This window comes from Myotis brandtii, unplaced genomic scaffold (assembly GCF_000412655.1).
Source record: "Myotis brandtii unplaced genomic scaffold, ASM41265v1 scaffold207, whole genome shotgun sequence".
Classification (NCBI taxonomy): Eukaryota; Metazoa; Chordata; class Mammalia; order Chiroptera; family Vespertilionidae; genus Myotis; species Myotis brandtii.
In genome coordinates this window covers 646,731-672,791 of record NW_005357736.1, presented here as the reverse complement: position 1 = coordinate 672,791, position 26,061 = coordinate 646,731, and the positions used below count along the sequence as shown (strand labels likewise).

The window sequence follows — 26,061 nt, the reverse complement described above, 5'->3', positions numbered from 1 at the left end:
TGCCTTTCATCCGAGAAGTTCAAGGCACTTTGTAGAACTTCTGCCACAGGCCGCGCGTGGGTCTTGCAGCACATTTGTAAGGTATGTAAATAGAAGCCTCTTCTTTCCTTCTCCTGTCCCCATGGAATAGAGATTGTTATAATAGATTGTGTGTTAATGTGGATTCTAGGAAAATGTGGGTGTATCACTACTGATTTTCTTCTCCACAGTCTTGAGATCGTTATCTTATCCCACAACTTTTCTCTTTGGTCTTGTGTTTCTACCTCTCCCTGAGGTAGTCCTCTAACTTCCTTTTTCTCTAAGAAATATTTCTTCCTTAGATGAAGATACATTTCCTAACCTCTTTCTTAATCTTCAAGGAGATGGACTCACCACATTACACACACGCTTCTCTACTTGTGGACCATTCCTCTCATCCTTCTGTTTTTCGTGTCTAAGTTTCTTTTGATTAATCCTCACAGGAGGATGTTTTTCCCATTGCTTTTCAGGGAGAGTGGAGTCGGGGGGGAGAGAGAGAAACATCAGTGTGAGAGACACATTAGGGCAGGGATCAAACCTGCAACCCTGGCACACCCCGCAACCTTTGGTGCACGGGCTGATGCTCTAACCACTGCGCCACTGGCCAGGGCTCATGTTTAAATTTTCATTTTCTGGATTGCATAGTTTGGTCATCTTACAGTTGCTCACAGCCTGTGCTGTGGGTATATTTAATTATCAATAGAAAATGAACCAATTAGAGAATGAGAAACAGGACAGTCCTTACCAGAAGAGTGGGCAGTAGCAGTGCCCTGGCTTGGAAGAGAGCAATGTTAACAGCAGGTATAACAGCCCATCTAGCAGCTGTTGCAGATATCTTAAACTGATTACAGATAGGGAAATAGTATTTTAATTTAATGGACACTGTAATAAATGTCCTGGTCTGGTACCATTTGGACCACCTTTTCTTGGTTTCCTTGGATTCGAGGGCACTCTATGTGTGGAACAATTATTTCCTAAGGTGATTCTCATTTGATGAGATGGGCTGCATGACAGGGAAGGCATATGATGGCAGGGGATTTGGTTGGCTTTGAACTCTTCTTTAGTATGTGAGGAATGGCCAAGCTGGTTTGTACTTTTTTCATTATTTACTCATTTAACAAGTAGTTACTGCAGAGTAGCTACTGTATGCCAGGCGCATGCGCCCTGACTGGGAGTCGTAGCTGTGACCTTTTGGTGCGTGGGTCAGTGCCCAACCATTGAGCCACACCAGCTGGGCTGATTTGGCAGTTATGTTGGAAATACCGTGTTTAGAGTTCTTTGCGAAAAAGTTCTTTTTTGATGAAGTCTCTTGTTGAACTTTTCCAGTTATTCAAAAGAAGGTCTTAAGTTCAGAAAAGAAAGGCAATAGAATATCTTAGGTAAGATCATGGACTCTGAAGAGAGGCTGACAGTTAAGTCCTAGTTCACACACTTGATAGCTTATGACTCTGGACAGTCATGTGACCCAATGTGACTCAGTTTCCTCTTCTGTGGAATGGGTGATAATGGAGCGCTATGAGGGATCACAGATCTTGGGGGCAGGGGCAGGTGGAAGAGGGCAAAGCGGAAAAAGAAAATAGTTACACGTCTTCAATATAATTTGGGAGAGATTTTGTTTGTTTGTTTGTTTTTGGTGTGGGAGTAGTGTCCTAAGAATGAAGTCTGAGGGGAATGTAACAGAGCTCACTGCTGGGTCACTCATGCGTAGGAACAGTGGTTCACAAAGTGTTGGTATCCAATTCCAAAAACTGGAAACATTTTGGAAAGTTTGTTGTTGTTTTTTAATACGCTTTTATTGATATGAGAGAGTAGGGGGAAGGAAGGGAGAGGGAGGAAGGGAGGGGAGGAAGGGGGGAGAGAGAGAAACATCAATCAGGTGCCTTCCTCACACACCCTGACTGGGGATTAAACCCGAAACCTGGGTATGTGCCCTGACTGGGAATCAGACCAGTGACCTTTTGGAGCCTGGGACGATGCTCCAACCACCATACCACACCACACTGGCCATGGCAGAAAGCTTTTTGGTTTTTTTTCCATTACTCGCCTTTATTAAAGGTATAATTTCCGTACAACAAATATACTCATTTAAGTAGTTTGGCAGTTCCTTAGTTAGTAAATACCGCCCAGCCAGCGCAGCTCAGTGGTTGAGCATCAGCCTATGAACCAGGAGGCCATGGTTCAATTCCCAGTCAGGGTACATGCCTGGGTTGCAGGTTCAATTCCTAATGTGGGGTGAGCAGGAGGCAGCCAATTGATGATTCTCTCTCATCATTGATGTTTCTCTCCCTCTTCCTCTCTGAAATCAATTTAAAAATATATATGTATACATATATATATATATATAGAGAGAGAGAGAGAGAGAGAGAATATTACAATATCACCCAGCAATTCCATTCCTAGATATTTACCCAAAAGAATTGAAAACAGTACTTGAACAAACACTTGTACATAAATGTTCAAAGCACTATTCATACCCAAAAGGTGGAAACAATCCAAATGTCCATCAACAGGTGGAATGGTACTCAGCCACTTAAAGAAATGAAACACTGACACATGCTACAACATGCATGGACCTTGAAAGTATTAAGCTAAGTAAAAGAAGCCAGAGACAAAGGCCACATACTGTATGATTTCATTTGTATGAAATGTCCAGAATAGGTAAGTCCATAGAGACAGAAAGCAAATTGGTGGTTTTGCCAGGTGCTGGGGCGAGGGGGAGTGGGGCGTGGGGCTGCCTGCTCAATGGGTGTGGAGTTTCTTTTGTGGTGATGGTTTTGGACCTGGGTAGTGTTGGTGTAACACGCACAACATTGCTAATGCACTAAGTAGCACTGAAATTGTATCCTGTAAAAAGGTTAACTTTATATTATGTGAACTTCACCTCAGTTAAAAAAAAGAAAGTTTTAAATAGATGTTCAGTCCTCACCCTGAAGGTTTCAGTCTTCTAATTGTGGAGGCTTGAAGAATAGAGGTGTTCGTGCCAGAATGCATGGTGCCTAGCGGCGGGAGGTCCGCGCTGACACACTCCAGCAGGCCATTAGGTACCGCGGTGGGCTTCCCTCTTAGTTCCTGCTTCTCTGCTGGGGACAGTGCAGTGGAGAGTTAGGCTGCACAGAGACATCCCGATCCTGTGCATCCATGTAAGGTTAACCTTGGGATATCGACATTTTGAGGTGGCTGTCATGACACTCAGAAAGTGTGTTCCCTCAGTGTTTCTTGCCTCCCCCCCCCTCCCCCCAAGGAATTGAAGTCTGGGTGGGTCTCACTTGGCATTATATTGGAGGCTGGGTCACCCCTTTGCTTGCCTTTGTGTGCCTTAGGCACGCTGCTCCATCTCCAAGGGCCCTTGAGCTGGCATCAACCCTTGGCAACTGCTCGATCAAGATGGCAAATAATCCAGGCTCAAGCTCATTATGAGCATATGACAGATGGTGGTTTGAGCCTTTTTGCCAGAGGTTTCCTATGTAGTTTGTAAATAAATGGCTTTATGTTTTCAATTTAATTTCCCGTTGTTTAATGGTGTTTCCTATGTGGCGGGCACAGTTCTGGGTGTGGGTGAACCTGGAGTTGATAGGATAGGTTTCTGCCCATGGCAGTGAAACAGTTTAAATCCAGTGGAACCTCTTTTCTCAAACTTAATTCATTCCGGAAGGCTGTTCGAAAACTGAATTATTTTTTCCCATGAGAAATAACGTAAATTGAATTAATCCGTTCCAGACCCCCAAATGATTCCCTGTTTTAACTTTTCTTACATGTCTATTGTATTGTTTAATCTTTAAATAAACACTTTAAAAACAAAAAGGACATGAAATGTAAATGAAAATTTAACAATAATTACAAGCAGCAACAAAAACAATAAAATACGAAAATATTCACAGCACAATATCCTGAGGTTTTAACAGTGGTAAACGGACTCATATTCCCGCATTCTGTCTTTTGCTTGTTCCCTGAGAGAGAGATGCGTGACTGATCGTACGGGTATCAACATGGAAGGGTTGTCAGGTTGAGAAGTGAATTGTTTGAGATGGGAGACGTTGGAGAAACTTACTAAGGATTCTTCCTCTGACTTACTGAAGAGTATGTTTCCTATTCATTTAAGATGTCTACTTTGCCTGGCCAGTGTGGCTCACTGGTTGAGCATGGACTTATGAACCAGGAGGTCACGGTTCGATTCCAGGTTGGGGCACATCCCCAGGTTGTGGGCTCAGTCCCCAGTAGGGGGTGTGTGTAGGAGGTAGCTAATCCATGATTCTCATCATTGATGTTTTTCTCTCCCTCTTTCTTCCTCTCTGAAATAATTAAAAAATATTGTTTAGCCCTAGCTGGTTTGGATAGTGCATCGACCTGCTGACTGAAGATTCCTGGATTCGATTCCAGTCAAGGGCACGTGCTCCAGCTGTGGGCTTGATCCCCAGTGTGGGGCATACAGGAGGCAGCGATCCATGATTCTCATCGTTGCTGTTTCTCTCTCTCTCTCCCTCTCCCTCCCTCTCTGAAATCAAAAAAAAAAATTTTTTTTTTTAAATACTTTAGCCTTAGCCGGTTTGGCTAAGTGACTAGAGCATTGGCCTGTGGACCAAAGGGACCCGGGTTCAATTCCAATCAAGGGCATGTACCTCAGTTGTAGGCCCCTCCCCGGCCTTGGCCCTGGTCTGGGCTCATGCAGGAGGCAGCCAATCGATGTGTATCTCTTACATTGATATTTCTCCCTGTTTTTCCTTCTGTCTTCTACTCTCTAAAAATCAGTGGGGAAAAAAATACTTGAAAAAAAGATGTATACTTTATAAAGGGCGAGAAGCTGGGGAATGAGTGTTGGAAAAGGGTGTGTTTCTGAAAGGGGTATATTTCCTTTCAACCAGGTTTATTTGAACAAAAATTTAGGACTTTCTGGAGAAAAGGCTGCATTTTTACCTTTATTTTCAGTTTTATAGTGCTGATAGCTTTGCATCAAGAGGATGCAAGCTTTACTTCAAGAGGGTGCATTTAGGGCAACTTTTACACTTCTCTGTGATTTGTATGTGTTTAGTGATTCTTATAGAACCTTTGAGACATGAAACCATTGAGATGGTGTTACTGTGCTCTTGACAACTAAAACTTCTTCCTTAAAACGTGTTTCGTTTTGTAGGGGTATCTTCTCTTTTTCTGTCCTGTTGGTATCTGGGCATTAAGCTTCCGTGTGTAATGATTAAGGTCTTTCCTCCTAAAGGGTTTTTGAGGTCCATCTTTGAAGTCTGTTGCTCCACTCTAGGACTCTGAATTGGCCCGAATGACACTTTCCTCCCTCCCCATTGACAGTTCTGAGCCCAATTTACAGGGTTTTCTGCCTCCTACATTCTTGTCAAAGGCTGTACCTCTTCTCACCCAAGCATGTATTTTTCTAAATTACTGTGAACTGATCTACTGGCCAGTTAGACTTAAACAGTTGTCTAAAATAAGAGCAGATGAGTTTAGAAGGAGGTTCTGTGCTGTAACACTCCTTGTTACAGACTGTTGAAATTTCTGATTCTTGTACTATCAAAGCAAAGTGCCGAAGGAGGAAGACTCACCACTAGCATACACAGTGTTGTAACTGTTTTCTTTTTCTTATTTATTTATTGGATTTTTAAATTGATTTTTAGAGAGAGAAGAAGGGAGTGAGAGAAACATTGATGTGAGAGTGAAACATCGATTGGCTACCTCCTATATACCCCATACCGGGAATCGAACCTACAACATTTCCGTGCTCTGGATGATGCCACAGTGACCAGGGCTAACTTTTCTTTTTTCAATTTTTGTTTCCTTTATTGAATTTTAGAGAAAGAGGAAGGAAGAGGGATGAAGAGATAGAAACATCAGTGAAAGAAAAACATCACCGCCCTAACCGGTTTGGCTCAGTGGATAGAGCGTCAGCCTGCGGACTGAAAGGTCCCAGGTTCAATTCCGGTCAAGGGATCCCTAGTCTCCAGATGAGGAAACCAGGGTTTACAGAAGTGAACAACACACCCATGTTCAACCAAGCTGAAGACAAAAAGTCTGACACCAGGACCAATATTTTTTTTAATATGTTTTTATTGATTTTAAAGAGAGAGATTAAAAACATTGATGAGAGAGAAACATCAACATCAACTGGCTGCCTCCTGTATGCCCCCAATGGGAATCAAGCCCACAACCTGGGCATGTGCCCTGACTGGGAATCGAACCAGTGATTTATTGATTCATGGGTTGACACTCAACTGCTGAGCCATACCAGTCGGGCCTTTATTTTTTATTGATTTCAGAGAGGAAGGGAGAGAGACAGAGAGATAGGAATCTCAATGATGGGGGAGAATCATTGATCGACTGCTTCTGCACACCCCCTACTGAGGATCAAGTCCAGAACCCAGGCATGTGCACTTGATCGGAATCGAACCTGGGACTCCTCAGTCTGCAGGCCAATGCTCTAGCCATTGAGCCAAACCAGCTAGGCCGGGCCTTCTTTATAAAATCTGCGTGCCGCACATTAGTTATATAAAGTTTCTTGGCTCCTGGAAGTTTATTTTTTCAAATTTGTTATTTGAACATTTAACTATTCTGTGCTTGTTGGAATAAGACAGATATTATTATACCAGTGGAGTCTGGCAGGAAGAACTTTGGAGGGGTGTAAAGAGTGGGGAAGAGCCCTGGCTGGTTTGGCTCAGTGGATAGAGCATTGGCCTGCGGACTGAAGGGTCCCAGGTTCAATTCCTGTCAAGGGAACGTGCCAGGTTGCGGGCTCCATCCCCATTGTGGGACATGCAGGAGGCAGCCTATCAATGATTCTCTCTCATCATTGATGTCTCTCTCTCTCCCTCACTGAAATCAATAAAAATATATATCTTTTTTAAAAAATAAGAGTGGGGAAGAGAGAAATGTTAGGTGCTGGGGGAGGACCTAAGGGGCCTGATCTAAGTTGGCAGCTCAGGGAAGGCCTTGAGAGAGCGACTTAGCCTTAGGGTAGGAGGTTTCGCCTAGTGGGCGAGGGAAGGGTGAGCGGGGTGCACGCAGGTCTGGATAGGGGGAAGGAGGAAGAAACCATGGCTTAATAACCTGAGTTGTGGGTATTTTATTGTTTTGGCCGAGAGTGGTTGTGTGCTTGGGGTTTTATAATTTCGCTTTAGTGTCTTGGAATTTAGTTATTACCTTACCTGCAATATGGCCTTTTACCCAGATTTCATCCAAAATATTTTTGCATTCCATACATTGACACTACTGCCTCCCACAGAAACTAACATTGACAAAACTAGGGTTGGGTAAAAGTTTTTATGTACACTAGGATCATTCTTAATGAAATTCACAGGATTTTTATGTGTTTTTTAAGTTTTCAAGTTTAGTTTCCAAAAGACTAGACAACCCTTACTTTGTAAGAGTCATCTGTACAATAATGGTTTATATCAACTTATTTGGGAAGAGAAATACAAAAATTTTTCACCTGGATTACATAATTGAGACTTATGGATCTCAACAGGATAAGTCTTATGAACTCAATTTCTAATCTTAAGTCCTGTTTAAAGTAATAAATGCTAGAAAAAACTAAAAATTAAGTCACGTCCAAAGCTATGCTGTAGTAAATGCTTTTATTTCATGGATGGTTGAGAAATGGTAGAAAGCTTGCTGTATTCATCACTGTTTCTTTTGCATAATTAGTCTCTATGAAGAATTATGAGGTAAAATTATAATTATCTTAAATATGCTGAATTAGTCATTTTTAAAGCTGTGATTATTTTATCTGCATGGAACTTTACTCATTATCTTTCCAAAATATTATAAAGATCTTGATCCAGCAGAAGCAGTATAGTTATTCAGTCAAATTATTTCTACTTCTGTTTTTGGCTGAAGAACTCCTTTGTGCTTGCTTATAATGAATGTTTGGCTAATAAATGTCTGCATAATGCATTCATTATAACCTGGTAGCACCATTTCAAAATCTTTGGTGGCTCCTTATCTGCCAAAAATAAGCTAAAAATTGTGTATAGAGGCAGATTTATGATGAGTCTGAGAAAATTAGTATTGCAAATGTGTAGTCCCTAAACAAGTTATCAAAATTTTTCAGCTAAAAAAAGAAATCACTAAAAATAAAAAAATAAAAATTATTTAGCTAATTTAGGTTATAGAATTCAAGTTACTGTCAGTCCTGCATTTTAAGCACACCACACAACCCTTATTCGCCTACTTGAAAGCCTATCTTGTTTTAATTTTCCAAGAGAAATGGTAGGAGGGTCTCGGGCCACTTCTCTGAGATAACAGTGTGGTTGGAGTCGTGGAAACATCAGACTCGAGGGCATTGGGAAAGGTGTTAAAAGGACTGAGAGGAGTGTGTGTGTTTAAAAAAACTGGCGACGGCTTAAGGCTTTTTGTGACTGCCGTTCAGAAAGTTCTGAAAATCACAATCTCGTTTGATGTCAAAACCTCAACTGAACTGATGAGGTTGTTCAGTCTTTATCCTACTTAGTGTGAATATTCATTTATTTTACTGAAGAATATTAACCTATTGGTTATGTTACAGAATATTTGGCATTTGCACCATATTACCCTTCTAAAATCTGAAAAATTCTGAATTTAGAAACATTTGTGGGCCTATAGTTCTGGGGAGTGGAAGATAAGTTACTGTGTATATATACATATATATTTTAATAAAGAAGAGGGTGGGATGGGACATGCACTTTGGAAAAATAATTAGTTGCTAGACTGGTAAAAGTTTCATTTTAGGGAAAACATTCTTTTGAGGTCAGGCCATATTATAAACTGGTCTTCAAATTCTGGACAGTTACAGTTTGAAGGAAGGAGTTACTATTTATCCAAATAAGACCTAAACAACAATGACACATTTATTGAATACTGACCTATTTTCAGTATAGGTAAGCTCTTTTGTCTAATATTTTAGTCTAAGCTCATTTTGTGTAATATCTTATTTAATCTTTAGACCATCCTATCCCAAAGGTTCCATCTTCCACTTGACAGATAAGTAAACTGGTTGTGAAGGGGCACAAAACTAGTAAGTGATAGAGCAAGATGAACGCTCAGGGGGTGTTGCTCCTTAACCGCTACTGTACATGGCTCTCTTTCTACTCTGGCCACCTGTAACTGAAAGTATTTCTAGTGGAACATTTGCTCTGGGTAGTCTGTATGGGACCTATCCGTGGAATGAATATTTCTGGTTTTATTGAGTATCCATGGTAGGTGCTGAATGCTCGTGAGGCTTGCCCAGAATGGCACTCGGATTTGAAGCCCAATGTAAGGTGTGGCCAAGTGGTGTGTGGTCAGGGTGGTGCTAGTGTTTTGGATGGTGGGGAGGCGGATAAGAACCACATGGAGCTCAGAGAACATGTGTCAGTCACAGGGCCCTTCCAGAATGTGTGGCTGGGGAGGGGTTGGAGGGTGTGTGATTGCATCTCCCTCCAGCTACAGGAGGGAGCATGATGCTGCACAAGGTCAGGTAACGGTGATGGCGATGCTGCCTGGGAACACTTACTACAATGCCAGAGGCCTTAAAAAGGGTCACTAGCTAGACTGAGGGAAGTTTAGGAAATCACTGTATTCACTTAAACTTGAATCTTCTAATTTATGGAAAAATAAATTATTTGCAATCTTCAGTACTTTAGCTGTTTGTAACCAGTTATTTTTGATCCCCATAATGAATCTCTATGGTGGTTGACAGTTGCTGCTCTCTCAAATATGACAGGAGGACTAGTGTTTTCTTCAGGCTTTCGCCATGTCTGAGGTGATAAGGTAGCCTTTCAGTCCCCTCCCCCCCTTTTTGTACATACATGAATGTAGGGACAAAGGAGGCTTGTATACAGTGGTTTGTTACTTGTAAATCTTGTTTGAAAAGAAGTAATTTGCTACTTGAAGACTGAGACTAAGGCCAATCCAGAAAAGAAGGGAAGTAATTTAGAGGAAGTAAATTTGAAGGCTGATGTCTAATCTTAGTAACTTGAGCTTTTGAAAGTTTCCTTTCAAAAAGGTTAGAAAATTAACTCCCTTATACCAACACATTTTTATCCATTAACTTAAGAAGGTTAGGTTTCTTATCTTTAATTCCATCAACGAACACATACTTTGGTTCAGGACTATTTTTGACCCTGCCAGGCATTGTAGGGAATATAGAAATGAAGATGGTTATTTTTTTGGAGTTTACGGATAATAGTACCCAGCAGTTACACATTAGCTGTTATGTGCTAGGAATTAATGTATTCTAAATGCTTTCCTGTGTTAACTCATTTAGTAATTACCTCTGCCCTTTATTTTCCCGTTGGTGTAGGTGAGGACACTGGGACAGGGGCACAGAGGGGTTGTCACTTGCCCAAAGGTTCACAGCTGCTTTGAACCCCAACACCCCGCTCCAGAGCCTTCTCTCTAAAAGCGCAAACAGGCCCTATCCGGTTTGGCTCAATGGACAGAGCTTCGACCTGGGGACTGAAGGATCCTGGGTTCGATTCCGGTCAGGGGCACATGCCCGGGTTGCAGGCTCAATCCCCAGTAGGAGGCGAGCAGGAGCCAGCCTATCAATGATTCTCTCTCATCATTGATGTTTCAATCTCTCCCTCTCCCTTCCTCTCTCTGAATCAATATCTATATGAAAAAAAGATTTAAAAAATAAAAGTGCAAACAATATCAAATGATGTAAGTCCATCTATATCTATAATAATAAAAGGGTAATATGCTAATTAGACCAGATATCTTCCGGACATCCTTCCTGATGAACCTAGGGCCAGAGGGAAGCCAGTGCAGATCCCAGGTGCCTGCAGGCGGCCTGAGGGAAGCCAACCTGGGTCCCAGGTGCCGGAGGGAATCTAGTGCCGGCAGCCGGGGTAAGGAAGGCCTACTCTTGCACGAATTTTCGTGCATCGGGTCTCTAGTGTGTGTGTGTGTGCGCGCGCGCCTAAGCGACCGTCCAACCGGTAGCTATGACGTGCACTGACCACCAGGACTGTGGTGACTTGGTAGCTGCAGTTCTTGGGTGATGAACCAAGTGCTATAGGAATTCAGGAACGAAGGAAAATGTGTCCTAGAGTAGCCAGGGAGGCTTCCCTGGGGAGGAGTAACTCCTAGCCTTAAAGGTGTTAAAGTGGAGTGTATGAGTTGGGGGTAGGGGGGGATCAGCCCTTGCCAGTGTTAAATTGTGCTTGAGCCCTGGCCAGGTAGCTCCGCTGGTTAGAGCATTGTGCCCCCCACCCCCAATATGCCAAGGTTGTGGGTTCATTTCCCAGTCAGGGCACATAAAAGAATCAACCAATGATGCCGTGGCCTGTGCGGCTCAGTTGTTTGAGCATTGGCATGAGCACTGAAGGGTGGAGATTTCTGTTCCTTGTCAAGGGCATGTATCTGGGTTACAGGTTCACTCCCAGCCGCCCTGCCAGGGTGCATGCTGGAGGCAGTCAGTGGATGTATCTCCTTCACATGTTTCTCTGTTTCTCCCGTTCTGCAATATGTGTCTTTTTTGTCTCTTGTAATCTTTTTTTGTTTAAAGTCTTAATTTGTCTGACAACATAGCTATTCAGCTGTTGACTGGCGATTATTTCTGCCTGTTAGGAATACTGCTATAACAAATCTTGCACATGTGTTTGGTGTACTTATTTATTAAATATTTCTGTGGGTTTATACCAAAGGGAATGTTGTGTTTTAGTACACACTACTAAACAAGTTTAGCAAAGTAGTTGTACACTCCCACCAGCAGGAAATGCATGTTCCAGTTGCTTCCCAACAGCACTTTTTAAATTTTAGTCAAGCTGGGGGTAGGTGGCAGTATCTTATTGTGGCTTTAATTGCATGTCTCTGATGACCAAGGGGTTAAACACCTTTACCTGTGTTTATTGGCCATTTTAGAAAGCTCATTTTGTGAGGAAGGATTATGTACTTTGGACTAAGAAGTTCAGTTATACTGGGGAAGTAAGATACCTGTGAAACATACTAAAATGTAGATTGGGATTTCATAATTGAAGCCAGAGTAGGTCCAAGTATTACTAAGAAGCAAATAAAAAGATTTCAGAGAAATTATCCCTGGTATCCGGTGGGAAGGAGGGTGGGTGCTTCCTTTTACCCCTAGAAGTAAAACTACACGTGCACTAAATCTAGGGTTCTCAAAATTTAGCATGTATCAGAATCACCTGGAGGGTGGTTAACAGCGTTAAATTATTTGAAAAGTAATGATTAAAGGAATAAAAATATAGGATATTGAATTAGTCTTTTTTTAATGCTCACCTGAGGATATGTTTATTGATTTTAAAAAATAGTTTTATTGATTTCAAAGAGAGGGGGGGGGGAACATCGATGATGAGAGAGAATCATTGATCGGCTGCCTCCTGCATGCCCCCCACCGGGGATTGAGCCTGCAACTTGGGCATGTGCCCTTGACTGGAATCAAACCTGGTACCCTTCAGTCCACAGACCGACGCTCTATCCACTGAGCCACACCTGCCAGGGCCAAGATCTGATTTTTGAGTGTGGGGGATGTAAGATCAGAAATGAGCCTTGGTACGGGTTTTGGATGGGCAGGTGAAATGTTGTTTTCTGGGGAAAGGGAATAACTTTTCAGAGAGGGCATTGCTTTGAGTTGAGGTGGAAGAGTTTGACAAGGCCAGTGAATGGCACCTGGTGTGGGATCAGGAATGGAGAGAAGGTGGAAGGTTGCTGTTAGAATTTTAGAGGACCCTAAGGGCAAGGCTAAGGTGTCTTGACCTAATTTTTCATTGAGGACCTTTGGAAGGCCTTGGAGCGAAGGCACGAAGGCACGATGGGCTGAAGCTCGGGCATAGGAACGGAGGATTTGCCTGCACGTATGTCAGGCCCAGCCCTGCCCTGTGATTTCCGAGGTCAGGATTAAAGGGACGTCTCCCAGGTAGGCAGTGCCGAGGACTTCAGCTGCATGAGGACTATGGGAATGGGAAGGGTAATCGTGGTATTTGAAGAATTGATGCCCTCAGAGATGGGTATTAGGAGAATGGGGGGGGGGCGCTTGGAAGGAATAATCATGTGTGAAGGCTGTAGCGGAGGAGACAGAGAATTAGAAGTCAGCATGTGAGCATGTGTCAGGGCGGGCCAAGGATTGGGAGGTAAGGTTGTAACAAAAAGTAGCAAGGGAAGGAGGACTGGATTTTGAGCAAGTCTTCTCATTGGTGACTTGAGAGTATGTTTCAGTAGAAGTTTGGGCAGAAGGCAGATTGGAAGAACTGAAGCAGGAGAAATGGATATATTTTTTCTTTGAAACAGAGAGAGGAAAGCATGGATGTGGGAAGATACATTGTTTAAAGCAGCACCTGCGCTTTATAGTAGACGGGGAGAGAGCAGCCAGTGGAGATGAGGGGATGCGGGCCAAACAGGTGGCGGTGCTGTATGAATTGAACGTTGCTAGAGACCTAGGTTAGGCCTGGGCAGAATCTGCTAATAGTAACTGCCTTTTTTTTTTTGAGACTCTCTTTAAAAAAAAAAAGTTTATTTTATTTTAGAGAGAAAGAGAGAAACATCGATTGGCTACCTCCTGCACACTTCTTACTGGGGATTAAGCCTGCACCCCGGGCATGTGCCCTGACCAGGAATCTAGGGACCTCTTGGTTCATAGGTCAGATGCTCAACCCCTGACCACACTAGATGGGCTGTACTTTTCATTTCTTGTTAACAACTCTGGTTGTATTGCCAGACCCCAGCATCCCACAAATCCTTTCTCATGGTAGGCTTTCATTTCCACTTTGTCCCCTAGTCACTTGTAATTACTGTCTTGTCATCAATAGAGGCTGGGTGATTTACACATTTCCTGGGCCTTTCGGTCGCTCCTTGGCATTTCCCTTGTGTGTGTCTTCAACCATGTTAGACTGCGAGACCATTTCTGGAGAACTGAGTGCCTTCCAGGAAAGATGCTATTCAAAGTTTACAGCCTTTTCTTAACAAGGGAATTCCTGAGGAATTATTTTGTTTGAATCCTGTAAGGTCTTGACTGATTGACTTTGGGTACAAACCAATACAAGTTAGTCCTGAGGAGATATATAAAGTACATATAAAAAATCTTGACAGGAAATTGAGAGCATGAGAAAAACAAAAAAATCAATGAAAACATTTTTTTAAATGTACAGTTCAATTCAGTGGTATTTAGTGTATTCATAGAGTTGTGTGACATTTCACAGCTGTTTTGGAAAAATTCCATTATCCCAAAAATGAAACCCCACTATTCCCCTGTTCCCCTTAAAGGTCATTCCTAGTCTTTTCCTCTCCTTTCTGCTTTCCCTAGGCCACCACCAGTGGACTCTACTTTCTGCTCTGCATTTGCCTGTTTTGAACATTTCATTAAATTAGAAGCACACAATATGTGACTAGCTGCTTTCACATATGTAAAGTTTTCAGGGTTCATCCATTCTGATAAATGTAGCATGTATCAGTACTTTCTCCCCCTCTTTATTGCCAAATAATATTTTGTATAGATATATCACATCTTTATCCATTCATCAGTTATTGGATATTTGGGTTGTTTCTACTTTTTTACTATAATGGATGCTGCTATGACCATCCATGTACAAGTTTTTGTGTGGATATGTTTTTATTTCTCTTGGATAAATATCTAGGAGAATTGCTGGGTCATATCTATTCATATCCTTTACCCATTTTTAAGTTGGGTTATTTGTCTTTATTAATGAGTTATTTATATATTCTGGATCCAAGTCAACATCTTAACTGCAGCCTCAAGAGAGACCCTGAAATAAAAGATCCTGAGCCAGACCACCTCCTCAGCTGCTTTGTTGTTGATTTGTAAGAGTTCTTTATATAGTCTAGATCAGTGGTCGGCAAACTGCGGCTTGCGAGCCACATGCGGCTCTTTGGTCCCTTGAGTGTGGCTCTTCCACAAAATACCGCCTTCTGCGCATGGGCCACGAAGTTTCAATCGCCCTGTACGTGCATGCCCGCACGTGGCATTTTGTGGAAGAGCCACACTCAAGGGGCCAAAGAGCCGCATGTGGCTCGCCAGCTGCAGTTTGCCGACCACTGGTCTAGATACAAGCCCCTTATCAAATGTTATTTGTAAACATTTGCTTCTATTCTGTGGTTTTGTCTTTTCATTTTCTTGATGGTGTCTCTTGCACAAGTTTTTAAAATTTTTATGAAGTCCAGTTTACCTATTTTTTCCTTTGGTTGCTGGGATAATATATCTGTGAATATACTGCTTACAATATATTGTAATAAATAGTATAATAGCTGAAATGTGGAAGCAACCTAAGTGTCTATCAAGAGGTGAATGGATGAACAAGATGTGGTATATACATACAATGGAATGCTATTCAGTCTTAAAGAGAAAGGAAATTCTGACCCATACTGCATGTTTGAACCTTCAAGATTTGATGTTGAGTAAAATAAGCCAGTCAAAAAAAAAAAGGCAAATACTGTATGATTGCACTTATATGAGGTAGCTAGAGAAGTACAATGCATAGAGACAGGAAGTAGAATGGTGGTTGCCAGGGGCGGAGGGAGAGGAAAGAGGGTTAGGTGTTTAATGGGTATAGAGTTTAGTCTTGGAGGCGGAAAAAGTCCTGGAGATGGATGGTGGTGATGGTTGCATAATAATGTGAATATATGTAATGCCACTAAACTGACAATAAAAAATTGTTAAAATGGTAAATTTTATGTGTATTTCATCACATTTTTTAAAAACTAAAACTGTTTTATGATTCTAAACAGGCCCTGGCTGGTTTGGCTCAGTGGATAGAGCATTGGCCTGTGGACTGAAAGGTCCCGGGTTCGATTCCAGTCAAGGGCACATATCTCGGTTGCAGGCTCAGTCCCCAGTAGGGGGTGTGCAGGAGGCAGCCGATCAATGATTCTATTGATGTTTCTCTCTCTCTCTCTCTCTCTCTCTCTCTCTCCCTCTCTCCCTCTCCCTTCCACTCTGAAATCAATAAAAAATATATATAGATACATATATATAATAAACTGTTTTATGATTCTGGATCTTACATTTGGACCTATAATCCATCTTGAGTTAAAAGACTTCTTTTCTCTATTGGATTGTCTTGGCATCTTTGTTGAAAATCATTTGACTCTAAATATAAGGGCTTATTTCTGGACTCAGTTCTATTCATTGATCTGTGTCTGTCTAGGTGTCAGTGAAATGCTGTCTTGATGACTGTAGGTTGTTGTGTGTGTGAGGGGGGGATTAAGTTTTAAAGTCAGGAAGTGTGAGGCTGCAACTTTGTTCTTTAATATAGTGTCTTCCATTTCATAAACATGAATGTCTCTTTTTTTAAAAATCTTTATTGTTGGAAGTATTGCATGTGTTGCATGTCTCTATTTATTTAGATCTTCTTTAATGTCTCTCAACAATGTTTTGTACTTTTCAGAGTAAGTTTTGTTCTTATTTTGTTAAATTTATTCCTTTTTTATGGTATTGTAAGTGAAATTGTTTTCCTAATTTCATTTTCAATTTGTTCATTGCTAGGGTATAGAAATACAATTCATTTTTGTATGTTCATCTTGTATCCTGCAACCTTGCTGAATTTGTTTATTAGCACTAATAGTTTTTTAGTGGATTGTATAGATCTATCATCTGTGAGTTGAGATAGTTTGATTTCTTCCTTTCCCATATGTATGTCTTTTATTTTCTTGCCTAATTGCCTCCAGTATCATATTGGATGGATAGAAGTGGCAAGCATGGACATGTTTGCCTTCTTCCTGATCTTGGGGGAAAGATTTCAGGTTTTTTACCATTAAGTATAATCCTGTATAATAAAAGCCTAATATGCAAATTGTCCTCTCGACCAGGAGTTCGACCAGAGGGTGGGGGCAGCCGGCCAACTGTGGGAAGGGAGGCCCCAGCCAGTGATGGCAGCAGGCAGCCAGGGGACGGGAGGTCCCAGCTGGCAGCCGGCAGCTGCTGGGGACCCTACCTGTGCATGAATTTCATGGACTGGGCCTCTAGTGTTTGTTGTAAGTTCTTTGGTATGATATTTTGGTGCCAACTGGAAAGATGTACTGGTATTTTATATTTGGGTGTGCTAATAGAGGCTTGTGCCCCATGGTTGGAAAAGTGAATCATAGCCTAAAGCTATTATGGCTTCGTGTGCAATCTAGATAATGCTTTGTCTATGTTTCAGCAATGGCTGCCATCCGGAAGAAATTGGTGATTGTTGGTGATGGAGCCTGTGGCAAGACTTGCTTGCTCATCGTTTTTAGCAAGGACCAGTTCCCAGAGGTGTATGTGCCTACGGTGTTTGAGAACTATGTGGCAGACATTGAAGTGGATGGAAAGCAGGTGAGTCCACTTTCCATAACAATGGTACTAATTTTGCATGTTAGGCTATTCATGTAGTCTAGAGAGAATCGGGCCTTTTTGTCTCTTCAGTACACAGTATAACAAGAACAAAAATGTTAGAATGAGAACTTCATTCTCATCCTGTTTTCATAGCCCAACTTTGTTCATTTTTAAATTGTCCATATTCATATGTATTTCATTTGGGAAAACCTTAGTATATGTGCTGTTTCGGCTATATTTAGTGCTGGATATGAGATTACTAGGTTGAGAGGTCCTTATTCATTATGACTCTCAGAGTTATACCATCAGCAGTGTGGCATTTAGACAACAAACATCCTCATATGTAATTTTTATTTTTATTGGAAGTCTACAGATTTTTTTATTGATTTCAGAAAGGAAGGTAAAGGGAGAGAAATAGAAACATCAATGATGAGAGAGAATCATTGATCAGCTGCCTCCTGCACGCCCCACACTGGGGATTGAGCCCGCAACCCAGGGCATGTGCCCTAATTGGGAATTGAACCAGTGACCTCCTGGTTCATAGGTTGACATTCAGCCACTGAGCTACATTGGCCATGCCTCAAATTTAATTTTTAAAATATTTTGTCTTTAACAAAGACAAGTTGCCGCTGTTGACTCAATTACATCTTTCCTGCAGGGAGGAATGAAGTTCTCAGTACAGACTGGTCAGCTGAAAAGAAAACTAGAACAAGGGGCTCTTCTCCAGCACACTCGGGCCTCTGGGGCATTCAGTCACGTGGCTGTGCTGCTGGCACCTATTAAGTTGGCTTCATAATTCCATCTCCTTTCTCCCTTCTCATTTTCCAGCTCCCTACTGTCCCTTTCTGTCCAGTGTTACTTAGCCCCAGTGTGTGGCACCTGTGTGGAAAGCACGTTAGGCTAGCTCAGGGGTGGGCAAACTTTTTGACTCAAGGGCCACAATGGGTTCTTAAACTGGACCGGAGGGCCGGAACAAAAGCATGGATGGAGTGTTTGTGTGAACTAATATAAATTCAAAGTAAATATCATTACATAAAAGGGTACGGTCTTTTTTTTTTTTTTTTTTTAATTTTATTCATTTCAAGCGGGCCGTAGTTTGCCCACGGCTGGGCTAGCTGCTCAGAATCCTAGGTCTCATGGGATGTCCTGATAGTCTGTGATCATGAGTAAGCCACCTGACTCTTGAGTCGCCTTCATTTTGCAGGTGACGTCAGGGTTCTAGTAGCTGAAAGCATTTGGAAGCACCAAAGCACTTTACAAATTGGGCTGAATTCAAACCTCCTGTTGCAGCCTGTGGCCCATTTTATCCCATTGCCTTGTGGGTCCCAGTGATGCTCTCATGCCTTTAGGAAGCACAAGGCACCTTTCTGGTCAAGAAGAGATGGGGGCCCGGCCAGCGTGGCTCAGGGGTTGAGCATCAACCTATGAACCAAGAGGTCACTGCTTCGATTCCTGGTCAGGGCACGTGCTCAGTTGCGGGCTCGATCTCAGTTGACGGCATGCAGGAGGCAGCCAATCAATGATTCTCTCTCATCGTTGATGTTTCTATCTCTCTCTCCCTCTCCCTTCCTCTCTGAAAACAATAAAAATATGTTTAAAAAAAAAATAGATGGGGGAGGGGCAACAGTAAATTTCAGCCTGGCAGAACTTTGGGGCCTGTCCTGCAGGGGGTCCGTCAGTACAGAGTGTTGCCAGTATAACCTGAATCAGTTCTCTGCAGTGATGCTTGGATACAAGTGTTTCTGGGAGCCTGGAAGAGTGGTTTTGTGTAGACACCAGCCCAATTGTGACAAATTGGCCTGAAATGTGCTGAGACCTTGGCACCTGCTGTCCTGTAGCAGCCTCTTGTCCACTGAGATGCCACACAACACAGAGACCCAGGCTTGAGGGGAAGCAGGTCAGGTTGGGTTCTCAGATGCCTGGTGCGTGCATATTGCTGGTTTTATCCTGTCCTTCCCTGCAGAGAGAGTAGCTGTCGGGTGCTCTGTGCCTGTGGCCTCGGTTGGGAAAGTCAGTGCGCATGTTTTGGAGCCAGTAATGGCCTTTCTGTTCTCTTGGAAGCACTGTCTGTACCTGGAGGATCTTATCCATGAGAAATGTAGGGGCCTTGACTTAAAACCTGTGTGATGGTCTGAGTTTTTCTTGCGCTGCCAGCTGTGACTATACCGGACCTGGCAAGGTAGGCGAGCCCTCAGCAGGGAGAGCACACCCTTAAGTAGGGTGCTGGATCTGGAAGAGGGATCACAGCCCAGCTTCCTGCCTCAGCGGCTCAGTAGCCCCACAGTGGGAGGGGGCACTGAAGAGGAGCACTGCCAGCGCCTGGGAACCATCAGATTCTCGGTGCTCATGTCCCAGGAACACGGCTCCCCAAAGTGGGGAGGCCCATGTCGACATGCGACAGACCTTCAGCAGCATCCACACCTGGACCATTTATCAGGAGACAGACGGTGGGTGTGTCCGACTGAACACCCAGGAGGCTTGGAGGGGCCGGGCAGTGGGATGTGGAAGCGAGTGAATGAGCTGTACCATCCTGAGGTCAGGCCAGTTGTGAGGATTGGGGGTCAGTCTCTCCTCGATCCACACCAAGCTGACGGTGTGTCCACGATGGCAGTGCAAGGAGCCTGACGGCGGTGGCAGAAGCACCCTGGGGCGGAGGCTGAGGGTTGGAGAGACAATTAGCCACCCGCTTTAGAGAAGGGGTGGCATTTAGAAAGTGAAGGCAGGGTTGTGGAGGTGCTGGGAGGAAAGGGTATTCCAAGCATCAAAGGGAGAGCTCCTTGGGCCCCGAAGGGCCTCTGAACAGAGGGAGTTAAAATCCACTCTGGTCAGAAGAAGTTGCAGGGCAGCTGCAGTGCTGGGCAGCCTGAGAGAGGACCCATGCCCAGAGCCCAGGCGTGAGCGGAGTGTCCTCCCACCTTACGTGACGCTTTCATTCTGACATTTTTGTGAGCAGTAAAGGCAGGGCCAGAGGCCTTCCTCTCAGCTGAGACCTCATACCCCAGCTGGTGTCTTTCCTCACCCTCCAGCGCAAGCACATTCTCGTCTCCATGTTTTCCTTTGGGGCAGAGTGACCAGACAAATGGAGGTGGTTGGGGAGACCACCAATTACAGCTCGGTTTTTACTTGTGTTGCCTTGTACGCCAGGTAGAATATTATTTACAGTTTGATTTCTCCTCTTGTTCATCCACTGAATGTTACTTATAGTTAAATTCTTCTTATAGGCTATAAAGTTATTTTTCTCTTGACATTTTGAATTATGCACTTTATTCCATTCTCTGGATCTCTTTGTAAAATTGCAATTCTGAGGAATGTAGCCTAAAACAACTTGAACACACCTTCCACCTTCAGGCTTGATTCTAATAAAAGTGGAACACTCCTGTGTTTTACTGTTTTGGACAGTCTGCTATTTGAATTCACTATGGTAAACATCTGCCTCCCCCCCCCTTTTTAAAATATATTTTTATCGATTTCAGGGGAAGGGAAAGGGAGAAATAGAAACGTCAGTGATGAGAGAATCATTGATCAGCACCTCTGCAGGCCCCCTACTGGGGACAAGCCCACAACCCAGGCATGTGCCCTGACCAGGAATTGAACCGTGACCTCCTGGTTCATAGGTCAATGCTCAACCATTGAACCACACTGGCCGGGCCAACATCCCCTTTTGAAAGTGGGTAGTGAACCCTGGCTGGATTAGCTAAGTTGTTTTGAGCATCGTCCCAATACACCAAGGTTGCGAGTTCAATCCCGTCAGGGCACATACAGTGAATGCATAAATAAGTGGAACAAAAAAGTCAATGTCTCTCTCTCCCTCCCATCCCCATCCCTGTCCCCTTCCCCCTCTCCCTATTTTTCTCCCTCCCTTTCTCTAAAAAATACACACAGAAAGCCACGAAAGTGGGTAGTGGGATTAACCTTGCACTTGGGCATTTATTTTTCCTCCCACAGGTCGAGTTGGCTTTGTGGGACACAGCCGGACAGGAGGATTATGATCGCTTGAGGCCCCTCTCCTACCCGGACACGGATGTTATCCTGATGTGTTTCTCCATCGACAGCCCTGATAGTTTAGGTGAGTAGCTCTGCAGCCTGAAGTTTGTCACTGCCCGTGTGCCTGGCTGACCCCGAGTTTCTCAGGTCCTTTCTGGGCATCAAGCAGGCGAGCATCAGAGAAGGACTCCTCAGTGGCCAGAGTCCTAGAGCCTTGAGTGTGTGTAACCTGGGCCCTGGGCCTTTTCAGCCGGGTCTCCCGTGGCTGCCCTGTGTCCACTTTATGAAGCAGGCGAGTTCCAAAGACAGAACTAGCTTTCGGACTGAGATTGGGGGAAGGCTTTCCAGGGTGCCTGTACCTTTTCTAGTGCTTCATGGGCCTCCCTGTATCTAGACTGGGGACTGCTATTTCCGGTGGTGTTTTCAAGTCCTCTCTTAGCCCTTTTCTAAAGCATCTTAGCTAATAATGAGAGACTTGGCCCTGCCATATTAGCTCAGTTGGTCACATGTTTCAGAAGCCACTCCTTCAGAAAATGACTAATACTGACCTCACACTCTGTAAAACAAGGCACTAGCCTTGAAGTCAGAGAGTGAGCAGCTTACTTGTAAAATATAGTTTCAAACCACAATCGGCACCATTGAAATCATCATCGTACTAAGTGCTTTGCATGCATTGACTCGGAATAACCGGTGTGAGGTAGGGATTACTCCTGTCCCCACTTTATAAACCATCCCTGACACTGAGGGGTCCGAAGTGAGGGTGTGGAGGCTGAACCCAGCCCGCTCATCCACCTTGATGTCCATACAGCCGTACTCCAGGCCGGCAGGAAGCCGCAGCTGCTGTCACGCATGGTCAGAGCTTGTGAGCCATTGGAAATACCAGTAACCTACAGGGTAGGGACATGCTGAGGGCCCAGGAGCAAGGTGTAGAGAGAACATGTGGACGCTGGGCCAGCTGCAGCCCCAGAATGGGGCTGTGGTCAGAGTCCCCTGCCAGCAGGGATGGTGATGGGCAGGTGGCACCACTGTGGAGTCACCCTGGGCACACGGATCCTTTGCTGCTCCGGGGTCTTTCCCTGGGCCCCACCTCCACAGGAGCTGTGCTTCGTAGTGGGACTGACAACAGCTGGTGATTCTGTGCCTAATGGTAGGGAGTTAAATTTTGCCTTTTCCTGGCAAAATTAAAACTAGTTTTAAAACTAGTGAAATTCCATTAAATGGCCAGCATAATTCTGAAGTAGTTTCTTTGCAGTTTTGTAGAGAGCACCTGGGAAGGCACATGGGCATTTCTGTAATTATCGTCAGCTGAAGCCAGTGGCGTTTGGCAAAGCCACTCCTGGAAACACGTTTTGCCAAAAGGCAGGAGTGTTGTCAGCTTGACCTTCAGCCCAGGTGCCAGGGGGTGGGTTTTGTTATTTAAATCTAGCCAAGCCCCAAGAATGCAAAGAATCTCCTTTGTCTTGACTTTTGGTAAAACTTCCTGGTTTTTTGCTGTATAAAATAAACACGCTGTATTGGCTGTCTCTGTCCCTGTCTGCATCAGAGGACAGCGGTTCCACCCGGCCCCAGCTTTTCCTTCCATCTCTGTGTCTGTCCCTTTCTTTCATTTTCTCAATCCCCAGCCACCCCTACTCAGGAACTGGACTGCTCTCTAGCCGTGCTGCACGCGGAGGAGAGAGACATATTCACACAGTTTAATTAGGGATCTTGGAGATTCTTAACGATACAACTTTATGTATCCCTGAATTATGTGCATTTCACTATTTTCAGAAAACATCCCAGAAAAATGGACTCCGGAAGTCAAGCATTTCTGTCCCAATGTGCCCATCATCCTGGTTGGAACAAGAAGGATCTTCGAAATGATGAGCACACAAGGCGGGAGCTAGCCAAGATGAAGCAGGCATGGACGGGGCAGGGTTCTGTCGTCTTGTAGCATTCTTTTTCTTTTTTTAATCCTCACCTGAGGATATGTTTTCATTGAGTGGGGGTGGCGGTGGGGGTGGGGAGAAGACATTGATCGCACACACCCTAACGGGAATCAGATCCACCACCTTTCGGTGCACAGGATGGCACTCCAACCAACCCAGCCACACTGGCCAGGTCTTGTCGCATTCTTGAACCTGAGGACCCAAATGGTGGTTAAGGGAGCCCAACAGAAACCTCTCTCTCCATCTGGTCCTTATTGCCTGGGGTCTGGTCATATGAGATGGAATCTCCCGTGAGGTAGTGCTACGCTCCCCGGACTGCCTGCCTCGGAAGGGCCCGTCACAGCAGGCGTCAATGCTCCAAGTGCAGGAACTTTACCAGGCTCTGGATTTCCCTCTTCAGTTATTACCTTGGTATATGTGAGGCCAAAATAAATTGGTGGCAACTGAAGGATCAGGAAGTTCTGAGGGCGGGCAGTCGAGGCCAAGAGCCCCGATGCCTTTAAAAGGTGATGATGGAGAAGCCAGGTGGCCCAATGGCGGGGCTTCCCCATGGCAGGAGGAGAGTCTGGAGGTCTTCACCCCAGGTTCTCCCACTGGGGTTTCTCTGTCTGAATGTCAAGGTCAGGATCTATTTTCTCCCGGGGCGTTCGTCCTCTGGGAAGCTACAGGAGGACCAGGGTCTTGTCTGGATCAGCAGCTTGAGACATTGCGTCCTCCAGTCCCTCCTTAATGTTAACCTACAGGGCTTCTCTGGCCTCTCCCCAGAGAAGAGCTCGTGTGAGAGGGACACTATATTGGGTTGGGGCTCACTACATAAGAATTTCATAGACAGAACTCAGAGTTGGGGATTTGGTAGCTTTTAAAAGAGGTCTTAGCTGAAATTAAATACACCTACTCACTGTATGTATATAACACTCTTCTCTCTCTGCTAGGAGCCAGTAAAACCGGAAGAAGGCAGAGATATGGCAAACAGGATTGGCGCTTTTGGGTACATGGAGTGCTCAGCAAAGACCAAAGACGGAGTGAGGGAGGTTTTCGAAATGGCCACGAGAGCTGCTCTGCAGGCCAGGCGTGGGAAGAAGAAATCCGGGTGCCTTGTTTTGTGAGCCCGCTGCAAGCACAGCCCTCACGCGGTTCCTTTTGAAGTGCTGTTTATTAATCTTAGTGTATGATTCCTGGCCTTTTTCATTTATCTATAATTTACCTAAGATTACAAATCAGAAGTCATCTTGCTACCAGTATTTAGAAGCCAACCATGATTATTAATGATCTGGCCCGCGGGTCCTCTGCCACCGCTCTAACCGCCTCCTCTGCACCCCCACCCGATACACAGGCGCTAATTCGAGGAATCCCTTCACTTCTTGCTTCTTTCTAGAAAGAGAAATGGTAACTTTTGTGAGTTAGGCTGTAACTACTTCATAACTGACGTGCTTGCCTGTCATCTGTCAGCTGCAAGGGACTCTGGGAGCTACCCCTTCAGGGCTTGACTCCTGAGCAGGTTTCCTTGTGCCTCTGGAGCGGGCATCCAGTTCTCAGATGTGCTCAGCAGAGGCCCGGGCCTGCAGCTGTGGCAGTTACAGTTCTGTGGTTTCATGTTAGTTACCTTATAGTTACTGTGTAATTAGTGCCACCTAATGTATGTTACCAAAAAATAAATATATCTACCCAAACTAGATGTAGTATTTTTTGTATAATTGGATTTCCTAATACTGATATTTGTCATCCCCACAGAAAGTGTATTGGTTTTTTTAAAAAAGAAAGTGTATTTGAAAATAAAGTCAGATGGAAGATTCATTTTTAAAATTCCCGCTTTGTCGGTTTCTCTGATAAAAGATGGCCATATCACCCGTTTTCACCCCACATATCCCAGTCCCCTCCCCAGAGCTGGGCTAAATAAACAGGAATTTGGTTCCGTGCCTGAGGAATGTAGTCGCTTCCGAAGGCGGCACAAGCTGTCGCACCTGGACTGCGGGCCTGGCTCTCGGTCGCCCTGCTCCTCGCTGTGCCAGGTTCCCTCCGGGGGAGCCACCAGTTCTGTGCGCTCGGGCTCTCCTCCCGCTGACTGAACTGTTTTCTGTACCAGTTAATTTTTCCAACTACTAATAGAATAAAGGCAGTTTTCTACACTTCCTGTATCCTGGTGTTTGTGTTCCTCTCTCGGGGCTGGGACGGGGAGGGGGAGGGTGGGCTTGGCTTCCTGCAGGGGGCGAAGTGCCAGCTGGCCCACCACCCCTTTCCTCATGCCACTAGCCTGGCTCCTAAGAACATGCCCACGACCACCTTGTGTCACGTTCAGGTTCAGCGCTGGGCTGGGTGGGGAGTGCAGCCTGCGGGGACGTGAGGGCACCCCCAGCCGCGTTCTGCACGGATCAGGAGTGCGACCTTTTCCTCATTCCCTCCCGTTTCCAGTGCCTTTAAGGTCCAGGACTGAGCTCCAGGTGGAGTTGGTTAGGGATGGAGGACGGCCTGGAATCGCAGGGCCCTCCTGGCCCTGCAGGCTCACGGCTCCATTCTAGGCCCTGGGGCAGTGCCCTACAGGCTGTACAAGGAGGAGGGAGGCCAGAGGGCAGGGCCCGAACACCTCGGACAGCCCCGGACGCAGGGAACTGAGTGCGCGCTGGCTTCAGGGCCTGTGCTCTGCCTGCTCCTGGCACTGCCCACCCTCAGCCTTCCTGAAACCACAGCCTCCTCGCAGAACCTGCCTTGGCCGGTGCTGCCAACCCCACCATCACCACAAGCCACAACTTGCTGTGCACCAGTAACAACAGGGCGCGCTCTGCGGGAACAGCGCCGGGGCAGAGGCCGGAAGGGCTGTGGCCGGGAGAGCGCCAGGTGCCGTCACCTGCAGCCGCCTCCAGCCCCTACAAGAGCCTTGGAGACCGGGCCCTGGCGCCCGTCGGGATAACG

The 26,061-nt window shown here is 44.9% G+C and overlaps 1 protein-coding gene across 1 annotated transcript; it reads left to right on the top strand.

Annotated features, from left to right (window-relative positions):
* RHOA (ras homolog family member A) lies at nucleotides 1-24,282 on the top strand. The gene is given in 6 exon segments (XM_005865365.2): nucleotides 1-81; nucleotides 17,085-17,242; nucleotides 21,188-21,308; nucleotides 22,997-23,065; nucleotides 23,068-23,126; nucleotides 24,087-24,282. Coding segments are annotated over 5 exon segments (579 nt in total). The 5' UTR covers nucleotides 1-81; nucleotides 17,085-17,086; the 3' UTR covers nucleotides 24,261-24,282.
* Nucleotides 24,283-26,061: the final 1,779 nt, after the last annotated feature.